Source organism: Carassius gibelio, chromosome B18 (genome assembly GCF_023724105.1).
Source record: "Carassius gibelio isolate Cgi1373 ecotype wild population from Czech Republic chromosome B18, carGib1.2-hapl.c, whole genome shotgun sequence".
Taxonomy (NCBI): Eukaryota; Metazoa; Chordata; class Actinopteri; order Cypriniformes; family Cyprinidae; genus Carassius; species Carassius gibelio.
The window spans coordinates 26428610-26454542 of record NC_068413.1 but is presented as its reverse complement, the minus strand read 5'-3'; the positions used below and the strand labels follow the sequence as shown (position 1 = coordinate 26454542).

At 38.4% G+C, this 25933-nt stretch overlaps 1 protein-coding gene across 1 annotated transcript in view; it reads right to left on the bottom strand.

The window, feature by feature from the left end:
* Window positions 1-3559: 3559 nt before the first annotated feature.
* The window catches only part of LOC127977424 (genetic suppressor element 1-like), an 870445-nt gene continuing 848071 nt past the window's right edge, over window positions 3560-25933 (bottom strand). The window contains exons 11-17 of the mRNA XM_052582332.1: window positions 21707-21819; window positions 21339-21600; window positions 12920-13033; window positions 12172-12543; window positions 10442-10717; window positions 10137-10240; window positions 3560-6705 (exon numbers count right to left, since the gene is read on the bottom strand). Coding sequence (XP_052438292.1) covers window positions 6568-6705; window positions 10137-10240; window positions 10442-10717; window positions 12172-12543; window positions 12920-13033; window positions 21339-21600; window positions 21707-21819 — 1379 coding nt within the window. The 3' untranslated portion in view covers window positions 3560-6567. The remainder of the gene's footprint in view (window positions 6706-10136; window positions 10241-10441; window positions 10718-12171; window positions 12544-12919; window positions 13034-21338; window positions 21601-21706; window positions 21820-25933) is intronic.

The window sequence follows — 25933 nt, the reverse complement described above, 5'->3', positions numbered from 1 at the left end:
AGACAGAAAGACAGTTTTTAATGTGTTAGAATTCCTATGCACATAAACTTATGTTAGAGCTTCAATAGTCAGGTTTGTCAGTTCACAGCATTCTGAGAACACTAATGCTGAAATAGTGTTTCTGTTGAAATGAAGTGGAAACAAGCCCAAATATGCTAAAAACCATCTTTCTCAGTTAGAGAATGTTGCTTCAATCCATGTTAAATACAAATCTTGCCATAATGAAAGATGCCTCTGTTTTGTGAATAGAAATGCTTTTTGCAAGACAGAAAGACAGTTTTAATGTGTTAGAATTCCTATGCACATAAAGTTATGCTAGAGCCTCAAAGCTCAGGTTTGTCAGTTCACAGCATTCTGAGATCACTAATGCTGAAATAGTGTTTCTGTTGAAATGAAGTGGAAACAAGCCCAAATATGCTAAAAACCATCTTTCTCAGTTAGAGAATGTTGGCTTCATTCCATGTTAAATACAAATCTTGCCAAAATGAAAGGTGCCTCTGTCTTTTTAAATACAATGTTTTTGCAATGATGTAAGACAGTTTTTAATGTGTTAGAAGTTATATGCACAAAAACTTATGTTAGAGATTCAATGCGCAGGTTTGTCAGTTTTCAGGTTTCTGAGACCACTAATGTTGAAATATTGCTTCTGTTCAAATGAAGTGAAAACTAGCCCAAATCAGCTCAAAAGCTTCTCTCTCAGTGAGAAAAAGCTTCTTCATTCAATGTTCAGTGCAAATCTTGCCAAACTGAAAGATGCTTCCATCTTATGAAATACAATGTTTTTGCAATGCTGTAAGAACAGTTTTTAATGTGCATTTATCATTATTATTGCATGTAAGTGTTGGGGTGGGCAGAAGATGCAACTCATCATGGGGTAATCTTAATTTTTGAGGAGTAATTCTTAAATTTTTAGAGTATAAAATCAACAGTCTTCTCCAGAGGTGAGATCTTCGAGCAGCTGTTCGACGTGTGCAGACATTGCAGAATCACTGAAAGAAACTGTACTGGACTGTTAAGTTAGTGATGCTATAAGGTGGTAGTTCACCTGTACCTCTTTTTTATTATTATTGCCATACTTATGTCATAAAAGATCATGGTAAGAAGGTTGTATCTAACAATAACAATCATAACGCCATAAAACAGTAAATAAAAATTTGACGTGTTCATCATAGTATGAGATAATAGTATGAGATAATTTTTTTCCCCCTGATACTATACAGTCATAAATCATATAAATGTAACACCAATGAGCGGATGGTATTCAACCATCTGTTCCATATTAATGAATCCTGACCCTTTGACACATTCTACACTCAAAGACCAGAACGTGAGTTAAAGAAAAAACAAGGACCTTCGTTTTACAACCCTCTTACAACATAACTCACCACCCTGGGCGCCGCCATGAGGGCAACGTCCTGGCGTGGATGAGAGTTATAACACCTTGGAGACTATCCAGAGATACAATACCGAACTTCAAAGGGAAGACCAACACCCAACCTTTTTACTCGCAGCGATCACACATTCCAGTGAAACAGACGCACACACATTCAAAAAACAGGCACAAGCATTTTTGGCTAGCCCATGGGCCTTTTTACTAAAACTACCTCTAAATGTATCTTAATGTCTCCCTTTTTGTGCTCAAATGTATGTATGCGGCATAGTGGAATATATGAATGTTACGGTGTGTTTAATGCAAACTTTATATGCATTTAGTTAAGAATAACTCTGTATCTCTGTATAGGGGATTGGTAAAATCATAGTTCTTGGTGTCTGTATAATCGTAAAAACACGACTGTAACGAATCTTGATAGCAAATTACAAAAAGATGCATTGTTTCAGAGGAACGATCTTGCTTAAGAAAAATGTTTAATTTTGTCATTGCCATAAATTAGACCAGTGGGCGGAGATCAGCAAACAAAGAAGATTTTTCCTGCCTCAGTTTGTTTACACTTCATTGGCTCATACTGAAAAATAGGTGTAAACCTGGTCTTACGTAAAAGCTCAGGGAAACCTGTATTCTGGGCATTCCGCCAGAGAGAAAAGGGGGTTCCCAGCTTTGAAACCAGACTTAAAGAAGTTCTCCGTTTATTCTTCTTTACTTTTCGTTTCATTCTAAGTTTTCTGTATTGTCTTCGGATATTTGACTTCGTTCAATTGTCTTCACGAGCCAAACGAACTTAAGTCTAATCATCTTTTGGCAAAGTTTACCTTCGCGTTAACCATCGAGCTCACGCATCATCTGCTCTGGAAAGAACCGCGGTGAGGCCGCACGGACGGACAATTTGAGCGCAGCTACACACAAGAGCCAGATCAAAGCAAGTACTTTCTTATATCGCAACTAAAATTGCTGTTTAAGGTTGTCTATTCCATGTTTGTGAAATTATTCAATGACTTGGGGTCTCTTGCAAAGTTAACTGTTTGAAATTGTCACGCTGAGATTGGTTCTCACTTTCACTTTCTCTCCCTCTCTCTCTCTCTCTCTCTCTTTATCTCTCTCTCTCATTTATCTCATTATTATTCTTGCTCGTTTACCTTGTTTAAATTGTATTTTCGTTTTGCTATATACTCATATTTACTCCGTGTGAATTGTAGTTATGTACTCTTTAGTCTGTTTTTATTAAATCCTATAATTTGCTTGAATTGAATTGTTTTATTGCTCATTGAGATCGAAGTCCCTGAATCGTGTGATCTACGCTACGAGCTTTGTTTTATATGAATTAATTTCAGTAATCTTAGTAGTACAGACACAGAAAATATTGTTTTTTCCTGATCAGAAGATTAATATTTCTTTGAGTTTGTAAGAAGGGTATTTTTATTGAATTTTGATAAGGAAGTCTAGCTTCCAGTTCGCTGGACGAACAGATTTTCTAGAGTAACTTAAATTAATTCTAGTAAAGGTTACCTTTAAATAATTAAATATTCCCTCTTTGGGTAATTTAATATTTGTAAGCAATAAGCATGTTATATTCATAGACTCATGAATATTCACTTCATTTGAGTTAATTATTCCTCAGAAAGTGATTGTTGCTACATAAATTAATTGAAAAAATATTCTAGAGATAACGATTTTGGGTTTTCTAATTCTATTTAAAAAAATCACATTAGTGGAGTTAAAAATATAAAAACTTAAATTAACAGTATTGGCTATACTACATTCTTCATTATCAAGATACTTACAAATACATTCATTAAACCTGTCACTCATATCTTTTAAGTTTTTACGCTCGTTTTAACTTTGTAGGTCACATGATCAACATAGCGGATGATGGAAATCCAAATCGCATTAATGCTTCATACACAAATACGCATTCAGGCTGTAGAGTATGTACTCTTTTATCACTTGTTAAATTAGTTCTTATTGAAATTAAGTGCCTAATTAAAGGGTATGTGGTTTTGAACGTAGCCCGACAAAATCTCGTTTTGAATACCAAAACCCAGATTTCAGCTGGTTTTGGAAAAGAATGTTGTGAGAAGATGTTTTTGTTTGATTAAAAATAAAACACAGCAAACACATTTTTGCAATATTTTTATTTATTTATTTATTTTTGTCTGAAATTACAGCAATATATCCATAAATACCTAATTACTACAATCAACAAATAATATATTACATTACAATGAATTCAAACAAGTACATAAAAAAAAAAAAAAAAAAAAAAAAAAAAACTGCATTCACAGCATCTAATATACTCCATTAAGTTTGGGTGTGACTGTGTGCGCGCGCATTGGGCAGGTTTGTATATTCTCTCATCAGGCAGTGGTAGCGCTTCATGTGAAGCAGGCACAGGCACACACACACGAAGTGATCACACTGATGGCACGCCTGCTCGGGGTCATCATAGCCTAAATAAATGGCAAGCAAACTCCTCACCTTTGCTTCAAAGATGCATTTGAGATACCCCTTGCACTAAATTCTTATAAAAAATGTCTATAACTTCATGGTGTATGTGGTATTGCATACATGGGATACATGTGATGTGATGGAGGTTGGGTTAAGTGGCAGGAAAACAAACAGGTGTGTCATTCCTAGATTTTACATCATCTAAGAGAATAATATAAAAAGGTAGAAAATTAAAGATATTACAAGCAGTCACCATTAATTTAAAGCCCATATTAATATGTTTTTTTTGTCAATGACTTATGGTTATGTTAAAATGCATCATTCAAAAGCAATGGATATATAAATAAAAATAAAATCTTGGCAAATAAGAACGTCTTTGGGCAAAACATTTTTGTTTTTTTTGTGAGGTATGGGGGAATTGTTCTACAAATTAACTCTCATCAGGACTGACTTCTCGTTTGCTTTCAACATTTTGGCATGCCACCTCTAAAAATTTGGCACAGTAATTGTCAATGGCAAAAATGTTTTGTATATCAAACAAATTATAATTCTTATTGTACAACAACATTTATGGATAAAATTTTTGTGCAAGTCTGTTCCTGGCAGACTGGCATCACTTAAGCCCTTTTGTGTACACAAGTGAGATATAGATTTCAGAATATCGCATTCTAGTAAAAAAATGCCCTTTAATTGATTGAAACAGAAATCCATAAAGCATCTGCATGCTGCTTCATTATATAAAAAAAAAAGAAAAAAAGAAAAGAAAAAAAAGCCAAAAAAGTCAATTTAGCAGTCTGGAACCTTGAGATACGAGTGACCACTAGCCCAGGGGTTCCCAAACATTTCCATTCTATGACCCACCTAGACAAGTATGATCTATTTCATGACCCACCAAAATATTTGAGATAAAAAAAAAAAAAAAAAAATTGACATTACTTTAAGCCTAATGGTAATTAAAAGTTTGATATGACAGAAATGAAGTATTTAAGAAAAATAACCATTTTATTTTAGAGTACAACTGTAAAATTTCACTACTAATATTATATTATAAGTTTTAATTTCTTTGTTTACAGATGTTAAATGAAACGTTCATTAAAAAAAAACATGAAACAGGCTCACTCCAGTGAACTGTAATCTGCGCTGTGAGTGTTGTTAAACTCATTGCGGGGTTCAGATCAGAAAAAGCATTCATGATTCTTCAGTGTGTAGGGGAAAGCGCAGCACAATCCAACACATTTTTTTTTTTTTTTGAAAAGCAGTGTGGAGATTAAAATAACACTAAAAAACAAAATGACAAATTTACTTCGGTCAGAAATTTACTTTTGCAATTGTTAAATAAATGTTCAGCAATATATATCTTCAAAAGTTTTTTAACTTTGGCAAAAAAAAATTCTCTATATAGAGAATTTTGTAAATTTTGTTATGTGGAAATGTTTAAATCTTGTTGTGTTACAATTTACCCTGCATTTGTGCCCCTGCTCATCCCATACATGTGAAATGCTTTTTAGAGACCATTTCCTGGATGAAAACAGTGCAGAGTCCAAACAGACGACAGAAATTAATGAACATAGCCTACTTGAAACTGTTTTCAGAACATTATAATTGTCTGGTGTATAAAATCTCTTGCAGAATACAGCACATTGCAGTGAGCAAGTTCTTTCCTCTTTTAATAATGCGGACGGATTGAACCTTTTAATAATAATGTTGTGCTGACATCCTCACTGTTATTACAACTTGTGCACGCTAGCTCTTCAAAACACACCACGCATGTTTTTAATAGCGAACTTAATTTCAATTTGAAAATCACACTAAGGGTATTGCAATTCATAATTAACGTTGGTAGGCTATATCATGCAGCCCTCGACTGAACTGTGTGAGTGTGCGTGTATTAAAACGCAAATTTAACTGCAGCCAAGTGACTTTGTGTGACCCACCTTGTTCAATTCTGCAACCCACAGTTTGAAAACACCTGCTATGTCATTAGAATTCAGGGCTCATGTTATACTGTAAAGTATGGCCTTTGGGGAAAAAAACGTTGGCATACTTCCTGGGGCCTACTTTAGTCCAGGTAAAAAGGAAGTGATATTATCACTCCACAAAGTCCTGAAAGGCATATTCTGACCAGCAGCAGAGCAAACATTAAACGTAAACCTTCGAACACCCAAAAGCATTAATATATTAGAAAAAAAAGGCAGGCTTTTATTTTTTTTAAGAATTAAAAACATACAAAATTATTTTTCTGTTGTTTTGAAATTATTTACAATACAATGCTGAAGCACCTCTTTAAAAAATCTTTATTCTAAATATAGAAATAAAACTTTCTTTTATTTATTTGATGTTTTCTTTTTTCCTTCCCTAGATCATAAAGAGTAGTCTGTCATAACAGTACCTCCAGATAGTTATTCAGGTTTTTTGTCTTTAAGTGCATTTCTAGGAATGACCTCCATGGTAAAGAGATGACAGATGGGCTAAGCTGCATTTCGACTGGCATTTTTCTTTCTCTATGATGCAGTATGACTGTCCCTGCGAGTTGGAGGCATTCAGAGGCTTTGACGTGTGTTGATGAGTGATTTAGCCCATAGAATGTGGAATTCTGGGGCCAGATCTTCTGTTCCTCACCATCACTGTCCAGGCTCTCGGAGTGGCCTGAACATGTGTCTGAGTTTGGGGGTTTGTAAGGGATGTGGAAGGTTGTCTGACTGGGCGGTCGATGGTGCCATAGAGTGTCAGCTGGGTGGATAGCCCTTGAAATGACTCCTAGACCAGAGGCTCTGTGGCAGCATCAGGCACTTCTTAAAGTGCTCCAGCTCTGCCTGTAGGTTCTCGCTCTCAGCCGAAAGCTTCTGCTTCTGAGACATCAGCTCCTACAGAAAAAATTTTACACATTGCATGTCTGTGTCTGGACAGAATCTGGCATCCAGGCTGGATCTAATATTATTGGCGCGGAGGCATGACCTGACACTGCATTATTTGTGAATGTTTACTCAATACTATTTGTGCACTGCACTTGACATTCCCATGAAAGTGATGTAGGGTGATATGAAATGAGGACAGTAACTCAAGTGGTTAAGAAAATGCAAACACAAGTGGTTATACAGTCACACCAAAAATTATTCAGACACCAGATATAATTTATATATACCATATTTTTCAGACTATAAGTCGCATCAGTTGACAGCACTAATATATATATATATATATATATATATATATATATATACACATATATATATACATACATATATATATATATACATATACATATATACATATACTTATACATATATATATATATATATATATATATATATATATATATATATATATATATATATATATATTAGTGCTGTCAATCGATTAAAAAAAATTAACTAATTAATCGCACAATTTTTTAAAATTAATCGCGATTAATCGCAATTAATCGCAATTATAAGACTGAAACTTTTTGGATATGTAAATGTAAAATGTAAATAATTAATGTAAACTCAAGACATTTAAATTTAAATTCAAAATATTTAAATTCAAAATATGATTGTTTATTGGAATTTTTGTTTAACTTGTAACACAGATTTTCTCATGTAAACAACATACCTGCAATAAACCATCAATATCCTCCAAATTAACTGTTGGCTTGAAAGCCATATTTATTACAGAAATAAAAACACAGGCATGTAAGTACCATTTGAATTTCAAAACAATCAATGCCAATGAAAAACAAAAATGATTTCCATGTTGAATTCTAAGTGGACTGCAAAAAAATTCCAAAGTATAGTCATTGCCAGTGCTTTAAGTGGGCCAGTACGCACCAGTACTCAGTACCGCCACTTCCAAATATAGCTCTTGAGCGTACCGCCACCTCTCCGTGCGCCCAGAACGTGCTTGTAGCGTACCGGTACGCTCATTTGGACATCTGTTTTAATAGAGGTTTTAATCTTTTACCTGCACCGCCGATTTTCAGAGCGCCCTTCACAATGCAAGCTTCCTAATTCATCCCACCCAGGGCAGAAACTACATTACCCATTCACCCTTAAGTTATACAAGTGAATAGCGCATGTGTCGCTTTTCCTGCTGTTAAGTGTCAACAACTCAACGTGGCCGGAGAAGGTGTGTGAAACTCGTTGTGAGTTATACTAAAGCAAAATCTTGAGTATTTATTGTCTGATAAACATTAAAAACTGTCTGCGGAGGTTGAGTCGTCCTGCAGCCCCCGCTGGCTGTTCATTGGCTGCAGCATCTTTTTTCTAAGTTCTAAAAAAATACCGTAGACGGCAAGGCACAAATTTAGATATTTATTTATCTAATTAATCTATAGCCTATGCACAAAGACAATATGATCTTTTTGTCCCCTTTTTGTTTTAAAGCTTGATGAAGAGAGAGAGCGCAAGTTGCTGCAGCTGCGAGGAGGACAGTGATGCACGCGCACAGGAGTGATTGACAGTTCGCGGCACTGTGTACAAAAAATACTCCGCTACACAATTATTTCGTTTAAGCTTATTAACGTTAGCGTTACAGAAAGGTCTGATTTACGCACTGTTACAGTCATTGTTTTTTTGTTTTTTTTTTTAAACAATGACATTTGAGTTCATGATTTTAATGTTGCTGTTTCTTGTGGCAGACTAAATGAAGAGTAATGTTTCTTGTGGCAGACTGAAGAGTAATCCGGCAGAGTTTTATACTGAAACTTTCCGTCTAAAAGTCCTTCCTTGGTCTTATCCATATTTCTTTGCACGTTGAACACACATAGGCCACAACTGGAAATAAAAAAAACTGCAACCGCGTTAATTGCGTTATTTTATTTTAACGCGTTAAATATTTCAAATTAATCGAATGCGTTAACGCGCTAATTTTGACAGCACTAATATATATATATATATATATATATATATATATATATATATATATATATATATATACACACACATATATTTGCTCGTTGCAAAATGTCTAATGCATTTAACAGACCAGAAATAGAAGATCCTCCAATAACCAACAGGTCTGGTATTTGAGTGCACTTTGGATTCCCTGTAAGCTATAATGGTGATGACAGAATGAATGGTAAATAGTAAGGTCTCATATCCGCGGCTATAACATAAATGAAGCCTACCGACCGCCGCGGTGATGTCTTTTGCCCTGTTTGAATCAGTTGGAAATGTCGGTCTAAATGCTGCGGGGATAGTTTGTTGCGTGTATGTTTCTCCTTTTTTTCGTCTTTTCCCAGATACTGACACAATAAGGTGATGTCGGCGTAAATGAGTTGACATGTTTCAAGTATTCCCGCTGGTGTTTTTTTTTTTTTTTTTTTTCGCTGGTGTACCCTATTGTCATGTAGCAGATGCGACATACAGTTGTTTTTTTATCCACCACTCTCTTGCCATCACCATTATAGCTTAAAGGGAATCCAAAGTGCACCCAAACACCAGACCTGTTGGTTATTGGAGGATCTTCTATTTCTGGTCTGTTAAACGCATTGGCTATTTTGCAACGAGCCTTCAGCGCGTACTGAGTGAGCGAGCACCTGACTGAGTAGCCTAACATAAACATATAAGTTGGTGTTTTTTTCTTCTTCGGGAGTGTCAGGGGCGTTGCCGGTTACGTCGTTTGGGTTATTGGGCTACCTTGTCGAACGCATATCATTATATTTCTTTTTTTTTTTTTTTTTTTATATATAAGTAATTAGTCCAACGAACCGTTCGGTATACATAATGCGTACCGCGTACCGAACCGAAGGCCTCGTACCGAACGGTTCAATACGAATACGCATATCGTTACACCCCTAATATATATATATATATATATATATATGGGTGCAGGAAACTATAGTTCCTTTATGTAAGTGAGGATTGCACTTTGATCTGACCAAGTTTTACTTAAATGTTTTTTTGTTTAATCGCTAATGCAAACTTTCTACACTACAGACTGAACAAAATTAAGCATTGCATTGTAATTGGTTGACCTAAATTGCTATAATATAATTGTGTACTTAAATTTAGAAGCTGAGAGCTAATCATTACATACCTTATCTGACATTAATCAAGATTCATTTTTTCTGACACTGTGTAACACAGAGTTCTTGTCATAATTGATAAAAAAAAAATCAAAAATATAGCAAATAAACTGTGATAATCAGAAATTTTTTTGAAGGTGTCTGAATAAATTTTGGTTTGACTGTAAGAGACGCATCTAAAGTGCACATTACAATGGGAACAGTAATGTGTCTTGCCAGACCATTGAAAATGCATCTTAATATCAGGTAGAAATGGAGTCTAAATGAGATTAGCATTTGTGTGTTTCTTACCCCCATTGAGTGTGAGAGCTGTTCAGCAGTTAGACTGAGATTATAGTGATGCACTTCCAGTCGTCTGCACTGACTTTGGAGAACTTGTTGCTCAATGCTTTGCTCTAAGGTCAAAAAGAAAGAGAGAGGGAGCGGTAAGACTCCTCAGGTCATCTTTTTATATTCAAGAAACCCCTGGCATCACATACACCAGCACACAACAACTTTGCAAGGATTTGCAGAACTACTGTACTGTTGATCAGAACTATAATATCCATCATGCAACAGTACTGATAGGGACCCAATCTGCTCAACACACATTTTACCTTCTACATACTCTTGATAAGCTTCAAAGATGGCTTCAATGCCCTGCCAACCAGATGTAGTGGGCTCGTCCTCCTCTGTGTCATCTGCCTCATCCTCAACCTTTTCCTCAGACTCCTGGCGGGAAGGCTGTGGGGGGCAGTGCTGTCCATTGGGCTGCAATGAAGGAGGGTGTGGGTGGGGTTTGGACCGGCTTGGCGTGCTCTGGAGCTCAGGAATATTATAATGCACAGATGAATCTACTGTGTGTTTTTGTTCTGACATGACCAAGGCACCACCTGATAGAGGAAAAGACGTGTTGATACTATTATCTGCTCTTTACACTAAGCCCCACACATTTAAATTTGCCTTACAAGACATAAATTTGTGTTGGCAGTGTGAGAACATAAACACCCTACAATGATAAAAATCCACCCACTCCTTTTTTTAATCCCAATTTCACAATCACTAGGCAATCCTGGATGGCCATAGTTTCCACCTTGAGATACTTTTTCTCCGCGCCTGAGCAGCTGTTAAGTCATCAATGCCTCGTAAGCTATCCCAGGTGCTCTGTGTTTAAATGTAAGACTAAACATGAGTCTTCATTTTTCCCAACATCTGAGCCACTGTGGAATACTTATACTTATTTATGTGCATTACCTTTAAATATATATGTCTGCACAAATCATTTCACTCCAGACTGCTTTTTGAATGTAGTAAAATTGCTTAGCTAACATTTTAACCGTATTTGTATGCATACAGTATCTAAATATTGCAACTGATCAGTGCCGCGCTTGTGAGACCTTCTCGCCATTGTGCTGTTTCAGTGTGTTTGGCTTCCCAAAAAAATGGCTGTACATCTGTTCTCTTGCTCATTTCATGTCTCTCAGTCATGTTGCTTCTACCAACTGTTTATTGTTGTAGGTATGCAAAGCAGAAAGAAGTATATGCTACGCCCTCTTCTGAAGACAGGGTGGGAATATGCAGCTCATTTGCATTTAAAGTGATACCCACAAACACTGCTCTTTTGTAGACATGCCTAAAAAATGACCTTTTCCAGATGTTATAATAAATTATCTGTGTGGTATTTTGAGCTGGAACGTCACAGACACATTCTGTGGACAACCAAAACCAATATAACATCTTGTAAAAAGGGGAAAACTAGGTGCTCTTTAAGTAAATATGTCTTTATTTTTAATGTCTTAAAATATAAATATTTGACAATTTGCGGTATGTCACACACATATATAACATGTCACATATATAACATTTTTGAATGTAGTAAAATTGCTTAGCTAACATTTTAACCGTATGGCTGTTTGTGTTCATTCAGATGCAGTTAAATTAAGCTTTTTCAGACTTCTTGTATTTTGCTGTTAAATCTGATATCTCAGATGCATGTCTGTGTGCACATAGAGCACATTTTGTGTGACATATGTAGCTGCAGATTGATTTGTTCAAATCTAACTTTCCTTCTCTCCTGCAACAACATCTCTTCTCTGATTATATATACACTGCAGCAAAGGCCACTCAAATCGCAGCAAAAGCAAAAGAGATCAATCCAATCAATTCCCAATAAACCAAATGTCCCACCCTATATTTTTTCTTGTTCAAGACGTCATTTCACTCAGATATGTCACAAAAAGAAAGAAAAGACTATCAAAAATTTTCATTTTTGATGGTGACTTTAGGTTAGTGGTTAAGTATGTAAGCAATGAAATAACAGAATCTTAAAGAGAATTTCAACTGCTACCTTTACTCTTCTTCATGGCTTTTTGGGTGGACTGCAGTACTGATTCATGGAACTGCTGGGCAAACTCCTCAGCAATGAAATTCTCCCATGGTTTGGTCTTTCCGTTGACATTAACAGAACTTTCTTTAGTGAATGGGGGCTGTCGCACACTGTTCAGCAGATCAGAGCTCTTGTCTGTGATGCTGTCTTTGGCTCGACATTTGTCCGGTAATGCAGCAGTCAAGGAAGAGTCTTTCAGTCTTAAGGGATCTGAGAGCGATCTGTGCAGATCCAAGTGAGAGAAGGGTTCCACTTGGGGTTGAGGCACAGATAAAGAGGGGGAGGGACTGGGGGGGCGTCCATTCAGCAGTTCTGGAGACTGAGATGACAGGTCTGCAAAATAAATAAATAAATAACTTACAGTAATCAAATGTTTGCAAGTTAGTGTATTCATCAACATAGCAAAACATCAAACAGGCTCTCGACCAGAGTGGACTTTAGGGATTTTGAAGCTATCATGAGAAGTATTTTGTACATCCCTGACAGTGTAACACTGAACAGTAAAATACTCATTACATGCTTTGGTAATAAATTGAGAAAAAAAGACAGTGATGAACATCTGGAGCTGTCAGCTGCTTTCACACACTGAAAACACTCCACACTATGTACACACACAACACAAGTCACTGCATGGACACAAACACACACACAAACACACACACACACACACACACACACACGCACACACACACACACAGTGTGAACTGACCCGAGCATAGGGCTGCAGGGCTCCAGCACAGAGGGTGAGGGCTGTGTCTGATGCTGTCTAGAGTAACGCTCTTTTGTTTTATGGCCTTCAACAACTCATCAACCCTCTCATTATCTAAAAACACAGGAAGAGAAAGAGAGCAAGACAGACAGACATATATTACTTAGGGCTGGGCAAGTTAATGTGTTATTATTGCATTAATTGATTAATGCCGATAATTATTTTATCGCGTTAATACAATTTTTTTTTTTTTTTACTATGAAATTCCGTTGCTCACTGGCTCTGAATACACATACAGACAAACTTTGTGGTTTATTATTTTGAGTTGTATGGGATGCAGTAACACACGGCCCTCTCACAATATATTGCTTTACACATCTATCGCTTTTGCCCATCAAGTGTTATCCTGTGCCACACTCTGCTGCGATGCATACCGTGATTGTGCTGGTCTCTAATAGGAATACACAATTGCTACACAAACTATAAAATATTTTCTATAAAAACATTTAATGTCCTGATAGTGACAAATAGCTAGTTGTATATTTAATTTAATTACATTAATGTTTTAAGTTACGATGTACAATCAATATTTTAACTGCTAATTTGTAAAAGGAATACTGCTGTAAAAAAATAAAAAATAAAATAAAAATAAAAAATGTAATCTTGCCCAGCACTAATATTAATGTGCCAGCTTCCAGTGAAAATATCTTCATTTGCCACCAATAGATCTGAGGTGAGAGCAACACTGCTTTACACTTGGTCCACATCAAATCATCTACCACCCCCTGCCAGTCCTGCTTCAAACTGTATTATATGACTGAAGTAGGGCTCCAAAATTAATCTAATTTCTAATTGCTATTACAATTATGGATGCTACAATTATGTAATCGTTCAAATCGGCAATTAATTGTTGTTAAAAGTTTTTAAAAGTCCACTTATGTTATTCTACATGCTTAAGATGTTTTATACATACATACATATACAGTACAGACCAAAAGTTTGGACACACCTTCTCATTCAAAGAGTTTTCCTTATTTTCATGACTATGAAAAATTGTAGATTCACACTGAAGGCATCAAAACTATAAATTAACACATCACCTTTATTTATATAGTGCTTTAAACAAAATACATTGCGCCAAAGCACTGAACAACATTCATTTGGAAAACAGTGTCTCAATAATGCAAAATGATAGTTAAAGGCAGTTCATCATTGAATTCAGTTATGTCATCTCTGTTCAGTTGAAATAGTGTCTGTTTTAATTTGCAATCAAGTCAACGATATCGCTGTAGATGAAGTGACCCCAACTAAGCAAGCCAGAGGCGACAGCGGCAAGGAACCGAAACTCCATCGGTGACAGAATGGAGAAAAAAACCTTGGGAGAAACCAGGCTCAGTTGGGGGGCCAGTTCTCCTCTGACCAGACGAAACCAGTAGTTCAATTCCAGGCTGCAGCAAAGTCAGATTGTGCAGAAGAATCATCTGTTTCCTGTGGTCTTGTCCTGGTGCTCCTCTGAGACAAGGTCTTTACAGGGGATCTGTATCTGGGGCTCTAGTTGTCCTGGTCTCCGCTGTCTTTCAGGGATGTAGAGGTCCTTTCTAGGTGCTGATCCACCATCTGGTCTGGATACGTACTGGATCCGGGTGACTGCAGTGACCCTCTGATCTGGACACAGACTGGATCTCGTGGCCACGGTGACCTCGGAACAAGAGAGAAACAGACAAATATTAGCGTAGATGCCATTCTTCTAATGATGTAGAAAGTACGGTGTTATGTGAAGTGTTCCGGTTCCAGTTTACCTAATTAATGCAGCCTAAAAATCCTTTAACGGATTTGGATATTAAAAGCATATTAGTATGTTATGTGTATGCCAGGTTAAAGAGATGGGTCTTTAATCTAGATTTAAACTGCAAGAGTGTGTCTGCCTCCCGAACAATGTTAGGTAGGTTATTACAGAGTTTAGGCGCCAAATAGAAAAAGGATCTGCCGCCCGCAGTTGATTTTGATATTCTAGGTATTATCAAATTGCCTGAGTTTTGAGAACGTAGCGGACGTAGAGGATTATAATGTAAAAGGAGCTCACTCAAATACTGAGGTGCTAAACCTTTCAGGGCTTTATAAGTAATAAGCAATATTTTAAAATCTATACGATGTTTGATAGGGAGCCAGTGCAGTATGGACAGGACCGGGCTAATATGGTCATACTTCCTGGTTCTAGTAAGAACTCTTGCTGCTGCATTTTGGACTAGCTGTAGTTTGTTTACCAAGCGTGCAGAACATTTCTGCATTTGACATTGAGAGCATAGGCCGTAATTTAGATATATTTTTGAGATGGAAAAATGCAGTTTTACAAATGCTAGAAACGTGGCTTTCTAAGGAAAGATTGCGATCAAGTAGCACACCTAGGTTCCTAACTGATGACGAAAAATTGACAGAGCAACCATCAAGTCTTAGACAGTGTTCTAGGTTATTACAAGTAGAGTTTTTAGGCCCTATGATTAACACCTCTGTTTTTTCTGAATTTAGCAGTAAGAAATTACTCGTCATCCAATTTTTTATATCGACTATGCATTCCATTAGTTTTTCAAATTGGTGTGTTTCACCGGGCTGCGAGGAAATATAGAGCTGCGTATCATCAGCATAACAGTGAAAGCTAACACCATGTTTCCTGATGATATCTCCCAAGGGTAACATATAAAGCGTGAAGAGTAGCGGCCCTAGAACTGAGCCTTGAGGTACTCCATACTGCACTTGTGATCGATATGACACATCTTCATTCACTGCTACGAACTGATGGCGGTCATATAAGTACGATTTAAACCATGCTAATGCACTTCCACTGATGCCAACAAAGTGTTCAAGTCTATGCAAAAGAATGTTGTGGTCAATTGTGTCAAACGCAGCACTAAGATCCAATAAAACTAATAGAGAGATACACCCACGATCAGATGATAAGAGCAGATCATTTGTAACTCTAAGGAGAGCAGTTTCAGTACTATGATACGGTCTAAATCCTGACTGGAAATCCTCACATATACCATTTTTCTCTAAGAAGGAATATAATTGTGAGGATACCACCTTTTCTAGAATCTTGGACAGAAAAGGGAGATTCGAGATTGGTCTATAATTAACTAGTTCTCTGGGGTCAAGTTGTGGCTTTTTTATGAGAGGCTTAATAACAGCCAGTTTGAAGGTTTTGGGGACATGTCCTAATAACAATGAGGAATTAATAATAGTCAGAAGAGGACCTATGACTTCTGGAAGCACCTCTTTTAAGAGCTTAGATGGTATAGGGTCTAACATACATGTTGTAAGTTTAGATGATTTAACAAGTTTATACAATTCTTCCTCTCCTATAGTAGAGAATGAGTGGAACTGTTCCTCAGGGGGTCTATAGTGCACTGTCTGATGCGAAACTGTAGCTGACGGCTGAATGGTTGCAATTTTATCTCTAATAGTATCGATTTTAGAAGTAAAGTAGTTCATAAAGTCATTACTGCTGTGGTGTTGGGAAATGTCAACACTTGTTGAGGCTTTATTTTTCGTTAATTTAGCCACTGTATTGAATAAATACCTGGGGTTATGTTTGTTTTCTTCTAAAAGAGAAGAAAAATAATCAGATCTAGCAGTTTTTAATGCTTTTCTGTAGGATATGCTACTTTCCCGCCAAGCAATACGAAATACCTCTAGTTTTGTTTTCCTCCAGCTGCGCTCCATTTTTCGGGCTGCTCTCTTTAGGGTGCGAGTATGCTCATTATACCATGGTGTCAAACTGTTTTCCTTAACCTTTCTTAAGCGTAAAGGAGCAACTGTATTTAAAGTGCTAGAAAAGAGAGAGTCCATAGTTTCTGTTACATCATCAAGTTGTTTTGAGGTTTTGGATATGCTAAGGAATTCGGATACATCAGGAAGATAACTTAAAAAGCAGTCTTTTGTGGTAGAAGTGATGGCTCTTCGATACTTGTAACAAGAAGTAGAATTTACAATTTTGGCTATATGAAGTTTACACAGAACTAAATAATGATCTGAGATATCATCACTTGGCTGAATAATTTCAACACTATCAACATCAATTCCATGTGACAGTATTAAATCTAGAGTATGATTTCGACAATGAGTAGGTCCTGAAACGTGTTGTCTAACACCAATAGAGTTCAGAATGTCTATAAATGCTGATCCCAATACATCTTTTTCATTATCGACATGGATATTAAAATCACCAACTATTAAGACTTTATCTGCAGCCAGAACTAACTCGGATGTAAAATCACCAAACTCTTTAATAAAGTCTGTATGGTGCCCTGGTGGCCTGTATACAGTAGCTAGTACAAACATAACAGGGGATTTATCATTAACATTGGTTTCTCTGGATAATGTTATATGAAGCACCATTACTTCAAACGAGTTATACTTGAAGCCTGCCCTCTGAGAAATCCTGAAAACGTTATTATAAATTGAAGCAACACCTCCCCCTTTGCCTTTTAGACGCGGCTCGTGTTTATAACAATAATCTTGGGGGGTGGACTCATTTAAAATAATGTAATCATCAGGTTTTAGCCAGGTTTCTGTCAAGCAGAGCACATCTATATTATGATCAGTTATCATATTATTTACAAAAAGTGTTTTCGTAGAAATGGATCTGATATTCAATAAGCCAATCTTTATCATTTGTTTATCCATATTGCATTTGTTTTTTATTTGTTGAACCTCAATTAAATTGTTAACCTTAACTTGGTTTGGACGTTTTTTGTATTTTCTAGTTCGTGGAACAGACACAGTCTCTATAGTGTGATATCTAGGTGAAAGAGTCTCTATGTGCTGAGAATTAACTGACCTCTGTGACGGGAGACAGCTAGCAGACGGTCGGTTTAGCCAGTCTGTCTGCTTCCTGACCTGGGCCCCAGTTAGTCAAGTATAAACACTAAGACTATTTGCCATATTTCTAGACAGAAGAGTGGCGCCACCCCAGGAGGGATGAAGACCATCTCTTTTAAACAGGTCAGGTCTGCCCCAAAAGCTCGTCCAATTGTCTATATAACCTATGTTATTCTGTGGGCACCACTTAGACATCCAGCCATTGAGTGATGACAATCTGCTATGCATCTCATCACCACGGTAAGCAGGGAGGGGGCCAGAGCATATTACAGTGTCTGACATCGTGCTTGCAAGTTCACACACCTCTTTAAAGTTATTTTTAGTGATCTCCGACTGGCGAAGTCGAACATCATTAGCACCGGCATGAATAACAATCTTACTGTATTTACGTTTAGCATTAGCCAGCACTTTTAAATTTGCCAAGATGTCAGGCGCTCTGGCTCCCGGTAAACATTTGACTATGGTGGCTGGTGTCTCTATATTCACGTTCCGTACAATAGAATCGCCAATAACTAGAGCACTTTCATCAGGTTTCTCAGTGGGTGCATCACTGAGTGGGGAGAACCTGTTTAATGTTTTGATCGGAACAGAAGAGCGGTGTTTTGACCCACGACTACGCTGCCTCACCGTCACCCAGTTGCCCTGCTGCAGGGGCTCTGCTGGAACCGGACAATGTACAGGAATCCCTGAGCTAGACGCATCCAAAGCCATATCTAGAGCCCTAACATTCTTACTGTCCTCAATTAAAGTTTGGATGCGTGTCTCTAATTCTGAAATCTTCTCTGTCAGCCTAACTGTTTCCCTGCATTTATCACATGTGAATCCCTCATCAGCGACAGAGATAGATAAACTGTACATGTGGCAAGAGGTGCAAATAACAATTGTAGGAGAAGCCATTACTCACCGTGCTTGATGAAATATTCTTACTGCGGTTGTTTGATGAACTTGTGGAAAACTGCAGCGTGAGAGAGGAGAGGAGAGGAGAAAAGAAAACGCTAATGACAAGCTAACGAGTGCTAACGCTTTGCAGGTGTGCTGCAGTCACGGAAGAGTGAACGATCAAAGTTAATCTGATAAGATTGATCGGTAATATCAGAAATATGGTGTGAATTAAGTTATATTTTAAAATTAAAAAAACAAACAAACAGACAGTGATAGTAAGAAAGATTATAGAGAAAAAATATAAAATAAAAACAGCTACATGGAGCTATGATTAGCTACAGAAGGCCAACAGGAAGTATTCTCTAATTCCAACACATGTGGAATTGTATATGGAATTATATACATAACAAAAAAGTGTGAAACAACTAAAAATATGTCATATTCTAGGTTCTTTAAAGTAGCCACCTTTTGCTTTGATTACTGCTTTGCACACTCTTGGCATTCTCTTGATGAGCTTCAAGAGGTAGTCACCTGAAATGGTCTTCCAACAGTCTTGAAGGAGTTCCCCGAGAGATGCTTAGCATTTGTTGGCCCTTTTGCCTTCAGTCTGCGGTCCAGCTCACCCCTAAACCATCTCGACTGGGTTCAGGTCCGGTGACTGAGGAGGCCAGGTCATCTGGCGCAGCACCCCATCACTCTCCTTCTTGGTTAAATAGCCCTTACACAGCCTGGAGGTGTGTTTGGGGTCATTATCCTGTTGAAAAATAAATGATGGTCCAACTAAACGCAAACCGGATGGAATAGCATGCCGCTGCAAGATGCTGTGGTAGCCATGCTGGTTCAGTATGCCTTCAATTTTGAATAAATCCCCAACAATGTCACCAGCAAAGCACCCCCACACCATCACACCTCCTCCTCCATGCATCACAGTGGGAACCATGCATGTAGAGTCCATCCGTTCACCTTTTCTGCATCACACAAAGACACAGTGGTTGGAACCAAAGATCTCAAATTTGGACTCATCAGTCCAAAGCATAGATTTCCACTGGTCTAATGTCCATTCCTTGTGTTCTTTAGCCCAAACAAGTCTCTTCTGCTTGTTGCCTTTCTTTAGCAGTGGTTTCCTACCAGATATTCTACCATGAAGACCTGATTCACACAGTCTCCTCTTAACAGTTGTTCTAGAGATGTGTCTGCTGCTAGAACTCTGTGTGCCATTGACCTGGTCTCTAATCTGAGCTGCTGTTAACCTGCGATTTCTGAGGCTGGTGACTCGGATGAACTTATCCTCTACAGCAGAGGTGACTCTTGGTCTTCCTTTCCTGGGGCGGTCCGCATGTGAGCCAGTCTCTTTGTAGCGCTTGATGGTTTTTATGACTGCACTTGTGGACACTTTCAAATTTTTCCCAATTTTTCGGACTGACTGACCTTCATAAAGTAATGATGGCCACTCGTTTTCCTGTACTTAGCTGCTTTTTTCTTGCCATAATATAAATTCTAACAGTCTATTCAGTAGGAATATCAGCTGTGTATCCACCTGATTTCTGCACAACACAACTGATGGTCTCAACCCCATTTATAAGGCAAGAAATCACACTTATTAAACCTGACAGGGCACACCTGTGAAGTGAAAACTATTTCAGGTGACTACCTCTTGAAGCTCATCAAGAGAATGCCAAGAGTGTGCAAAGCAGTAATCAAAGCAAAAGGTGGCTACTTTGAAAAACCTACAATATGACATATTTTCAGTTGTTTCACACTTTTTTGTTATGTATATAATTCCATATATAATCCCACATGTGTTAATTCATAGTTTTGATGCCTTCAGTGTGACTCGACAATTTTCATAGTCATGAAAATAAAGAAAACTCTTTGAATAAGAAGGTGTGTCCAAACTTTTGGTCTGTACTGTATACCGTATTTTTTGGACTATAAGACGCACCTGAGTATAAGTCGCATCAGTCCAAAATACGTCATATTGAGAAAAAAAACATATAGAAGTCGCACTGGACTAAGAGAAAACATTACCATCTACAGCCGCAAGAGGGCGCTATATACTGCTCAGTGTAGACTACAGGAGCACTGAGCAGTATAGAGCGCCCTCTCGCGGCTGTAGACGGTAATGTTTTCTCTTGGTTCATGTCTTTTAGTTAATTTCTCTTGGTTCATGTCAAATTAACTTTGATAAATAAGTCGCACCTGACTATAAGTCGCAGGACCAGCCAAACTATGAAAAAAAGTGTGACTTATGATATATATATATATATATATATATATATATATATATATATATATATATATTTGCCTATTTTTAAGAAGAAACCAATCCAATGTATAGTTGACATTTGAGGCTTAATACCATAGAAAAGCAATACAGGTTATTCAATTAGAGTGTTTTCAGTTTGTTTATTTTCATGTAAAAATACGGCATGCAATTGCATCTAACAATGGTATAAAACATAATTAAATGTAAATTTTGATCATCGTAATTAATAATCACAATTACAATTTTAAAGGAATAATCATCATGATTTTTTTATCATAATCGCGTAGCCCTACTTTGAAGTAAACTCTAGTGTGGAAATGTCCAGAAAAAGAGAAAAACAAACAAAAAAACTAACTGGGGCATCATTATGAACACAACAGACACCACAAGTAGTACCTTTTCTCTGTTGCTGAGTGACGTGGTTGAGGCTGAAGATGGTGAGGAAGCGTTTCTTTTCCTCTAGCTCAGGGCTGTTGTTCATGTCCTCTGGGGTGAAGTGGGTTATTAGGGGGGCAGGAGTAGTCTGCTTGGTCTGAACACCTGGTGGGGAACGACTTCTTTCTCTCAGCATGCGCCTCCTCTTCCTCCTCTTCACCTCCATCATCTCCTCCCGACGGGCCAAAGTAGTCAGGTCAAACATCTGTAGAAACTCCACCTTCTGCAGGAAGAGAGCGTTTTTCTCAATAATTACTGATTTACTGGGACATGGTCATTAGAGTTATAGAAGAAATCATCAAGAATCTACATAAAGCAACACAATTTACCTCTGCGGAATCATCTAATTTGAGTGGTGGCTGTTCTGTGACCCTCCTGAGATAAGCTCGCACCTCTTCCTCGTCACTCTCATCATAAGAGTCGTCCAGCTCATAGTAACAACCTAAAAAAGATATCACTGAATACTCCACAGCTCTTAGAAATGACCTACAAATGATGTAAGCTTGACAAATTGGCTAAAAATATTACGAATAAAGTCCAACGTATATTCCTTTTTTTAGCATCAAACACTTAGCCTATGAAAATATATTCCAATTGATAATGTGCTCAAACCCACTACACACTAGATGAGGTCAATCAAAATATCAGTTTTGCTGATCAATCGACAGTGATAGTTAATTGCTGAAACTATTGGCAGAGATCCATGCTGATAGTTTTCAGGGTTGCATCCATTGCTGGAGCAGCCGAGAAGGCTCTGCTGTCATTATACAGTGCAAGGGGGCCTCTAGAGGTGGAAATCACTGACCTCAACTTGTTTGTTTTATCACATGGCTGAGCAGATGTGGATTTAAATGCAGCCGACAGAAAATCCTACCATGCCACAGATCGAAATTTACATTGTTTTCCACTAGAATAGATTTGTCCCAGATTGCTGTCAATGTACATGACTTCACCACAGGATCTAAAATTGAGCATTTTCAGTCAAACTTGTCTTTCTGTGGCTCTAATTAAGTCTGCATGCTTGATATAAATAGGGTGACCATACAGGCCAGGTGATATATATCTAACATATATATATATATATGTTAAATGTGTAATATTATAACATATATAATATGTTATGTTATATATCTGTAAGTGTTCCTGTAGCTCAATTGGTAGAGCACTGCTTTATCAAGCGCAAGGTAGGGGGTTCGATTCCCTGGGAACACAGGATAGGTAAAAATTGATAGCCTGAATGCACTGTAAGTCGCTTTGGATAAAAGCGTCTGCTAATGCATAAATGTAATTTTTTATTTATTTCATATATATATATATATATATATATAATTTTCAGAGACCAGTTTCTTGTCTCATTCAAATTGGTTGTCATAGTATCAACACTAATTTGTGGAGATTCAGGGCATTGTCAGTTCCACAAATCTGAATACATTATTTGTAAATTGACTGTTAAGATAAACATTTATAATATATAACACATTTTATAAGCTGTAATATCATTGTGATGCCTGTATAGCCCTATGTAACAATCCCTAGTAGCCAAGACATCGCACATAATTTGCAAGTGGGCTAACTAATCAGGAGATTGCTTGTTATTTTATCAATAAATGATGATGGGCAAAATAGACTAATAGTGTAATTATTCGTACTCGATTGCCCCGCAGATGGCTGCTTCAGTGCTTGGCTCTCCAGTATTTGTGCTGTTTTTGTTCATTTTTCCTGTTTTTTGTTTAACAAACACGATCAGTTTCACCAGGGATGTACTGCTGAACATTCGGCAGAACACACCACAAGATCTTTTACCGGATTTAAATTATTCAGACGTTTTACTGAACGTTGTTATCGGAGGAGCGGTGGCTCTGATCAAGCGCTTCAGGACGCGCAGACGGGGGAAGCGAGCGGGAGCGCTCGTCAGACTCAGGAAGCGCGGATTTCGAACGCCGTTGCCTAGCATCCATCTTGCAAATCTCCGCTCTCTACCCAACAAAACAGATGAACTGCTTCTGCTCTCTCGGACAAATAAGGATTTCTCTCACTCTGCTGCTCTATGTTTCACGGAAACCTGGCTGAATGACGCCATACCGGACAGCGCGCTCCATCTGCCGGGCTTTCAGCTGTTCAGAGCGGATCGCGAATCAGAATCAACTGGGAAATCGCGCGGCGGCGGGTCATGCTTTTACATCAATGAACGGTGGTGTACAGATGTAACTGTGTTAAATAATATGTGCTGTCCTGATTTAGAAATGCAGTTTGTCAACTGCAAGCCGTTCTATTCGCCGCAGGAGTTTCATTCGTTCATTCTGGTCAGTGTTTACATCCCTCCGCAAGCGCATGTGAGCTAAACTTTACAGAAACTTGCTGATCAGATCACAGACACAGAACAACAACACCCGGACTCTGTTTTAATCATTCTTGGGGACTTTAACAAAGCCAATCTCTCCTGTGAACTGCCAAAATACAGACAGCATGTTACATGTTCCACCAGAGACAGTAATATATTGGATCACTGTTACACCACAATAAAGGATGCAATAAAGGATGCATATCACTTTGTTCCACGAGCAGCTTTGGGGCATTCTGATCACTGTCTGGTTCATCTTATACCGTCCTACAAGCAAAAACTTAAATCTGCTAAACCTGTAGTAAGGACTGTGAAGTGATGGACCAGCAGAACAGAGCAGGATTTACAATCTTGTTTTGACCTCACTGAGTGTTTTTGAAGCTGCTACCACCGATCTGGATGAACTCACAGATACCGTAACATCCTATATTAGTTTCTGTGAGGATATATGCATTCCTACCAGGACTTATTTAACATTCAACAATGATAAGCCCTGGTTTACAGTAAACCTCAGACATCTCCGTCAGGCCAAAGAGGATGCCTACAGAAATGGGGACAGGGTCTTGTACAATCAGGCCAGGAACACACTGAACAAAGAGATCAGAGCGGCTAAAAAGACCTACGCTAAAAAGTTGGAAGACCAGTTTACTTCCAACGACTCAACTTCAGTGTGGAGAGGTCTAAGAGCCATCACGAACTACAAGACACCATCCCCTTGCACTGAGGCTAATCAACGACTTGCTAACGACCTGAATGAGTTTTATTGCAGATTTGAAACCCCCATCACCCATTCTGACCATCTCCCTACACAACCATTAACACATCCTGCAATCCCACCCTCCACACCTCCTGCTCTTCAAATCTATGAAGATGATGTGCGCCAGGTCTTCAAGAAGAACAAAAGAAGAAAAGCACCAGGCCCAGATGGTGTTACACCAACCTGTCTGAAAATCTGTGCTGACCAGCTGGCCCCCATCTTTTCACAGATCTTCAACAGATCCCTGGAGTTGTGTGAAGTGCCTTCCTGCTTCAAACGCTCCACCATCATCCCCATCCCAAAGAAACCCAAGATAGCACAACTTAACGACTACAGACCTGTGGCTCTAACGTCTGTCGTCATGAAGTCATTTGAAAAACTGGTTCTGGCTTATCTGAAGGACAACACTGGACCCTTACTGGACCCCCTCCAGTTTGCTTACCGAGCAAACAGGTCCGTGGATGATGCAATCAACATGGGATTGCACTTCATCCTGCAACATCTGGACAAAACAGGGACTTATGTGAGGATCCTATTTGTGGACTTTAGTTCGGCATTCAACACCATCATCCCAACAGCCCTTCAGACCAAACTGACCCAGCTCTCTGTTCCTAGCTCTATCTGTCAGTGGATCACCAGCTTTCTGACAGATAGGAAACAGTTAGTGAGACTGGGGAAATTCACATCAAACAGCTGCTCCACCAACACTGGTGCCCCTCAGGGATGTGTTCTCTCCCCTCTGCTCTTCTCCCTGTACACCAACGACTGCACCTCTAAAGACCCCTCTGTCAAGCTCCTAAAGTTTGCAGACGACAGTCATCGGCCTCATCCAGGACGGTGATGAGTCTGCTTACAGACAAGAGGTTGAGCAGCTGGCTGTCTGGTGCAGTCTTAACAACCTGGAGCTGAACACGCTCAAAACAGTGGAGATGATCGTGGACTTTAGGAGAAACCCACCTGCACTTTCCCCACTCACCATCATGAACAGCACTGTGACTGCAGTGGAGTCATTCAGATTCCTGGGAACCACCATCTCTCAGGACCTGAAGTGGGACAATCACATTGACTCCATTGTTAAAAAGGCCCAGCAAAGGTTGTATTTCCTTCGCCAGCTGAGGAAGTTTAACCTGCCACAGGAGCTGCTAAAACAGTTCTACTCGGCCGTCATTGAGTCTGTCCTCTGTACTTCAAAACTGTCTGGTTTGGTTCAGCAACAAAATCAGACATCAGAAGACTACAGAGAACTGTTCGGACTGCTGAAAGGATTATTGGTGCTCCCCTGCCCACCCTTCAAGAACTGTATACATCCAGAGTGAGGAAAAGGGCTCAGAAAATCACTCTGGATCCCTCACATCCAAGTCACCCCATCTTTGAACTTTTGCCATCTGGCCGGCTCAAACACCAGAACAGCAAGGCACAAGAACAGTTTCTTCCCCCAGGCAATCTACCTCATGAACA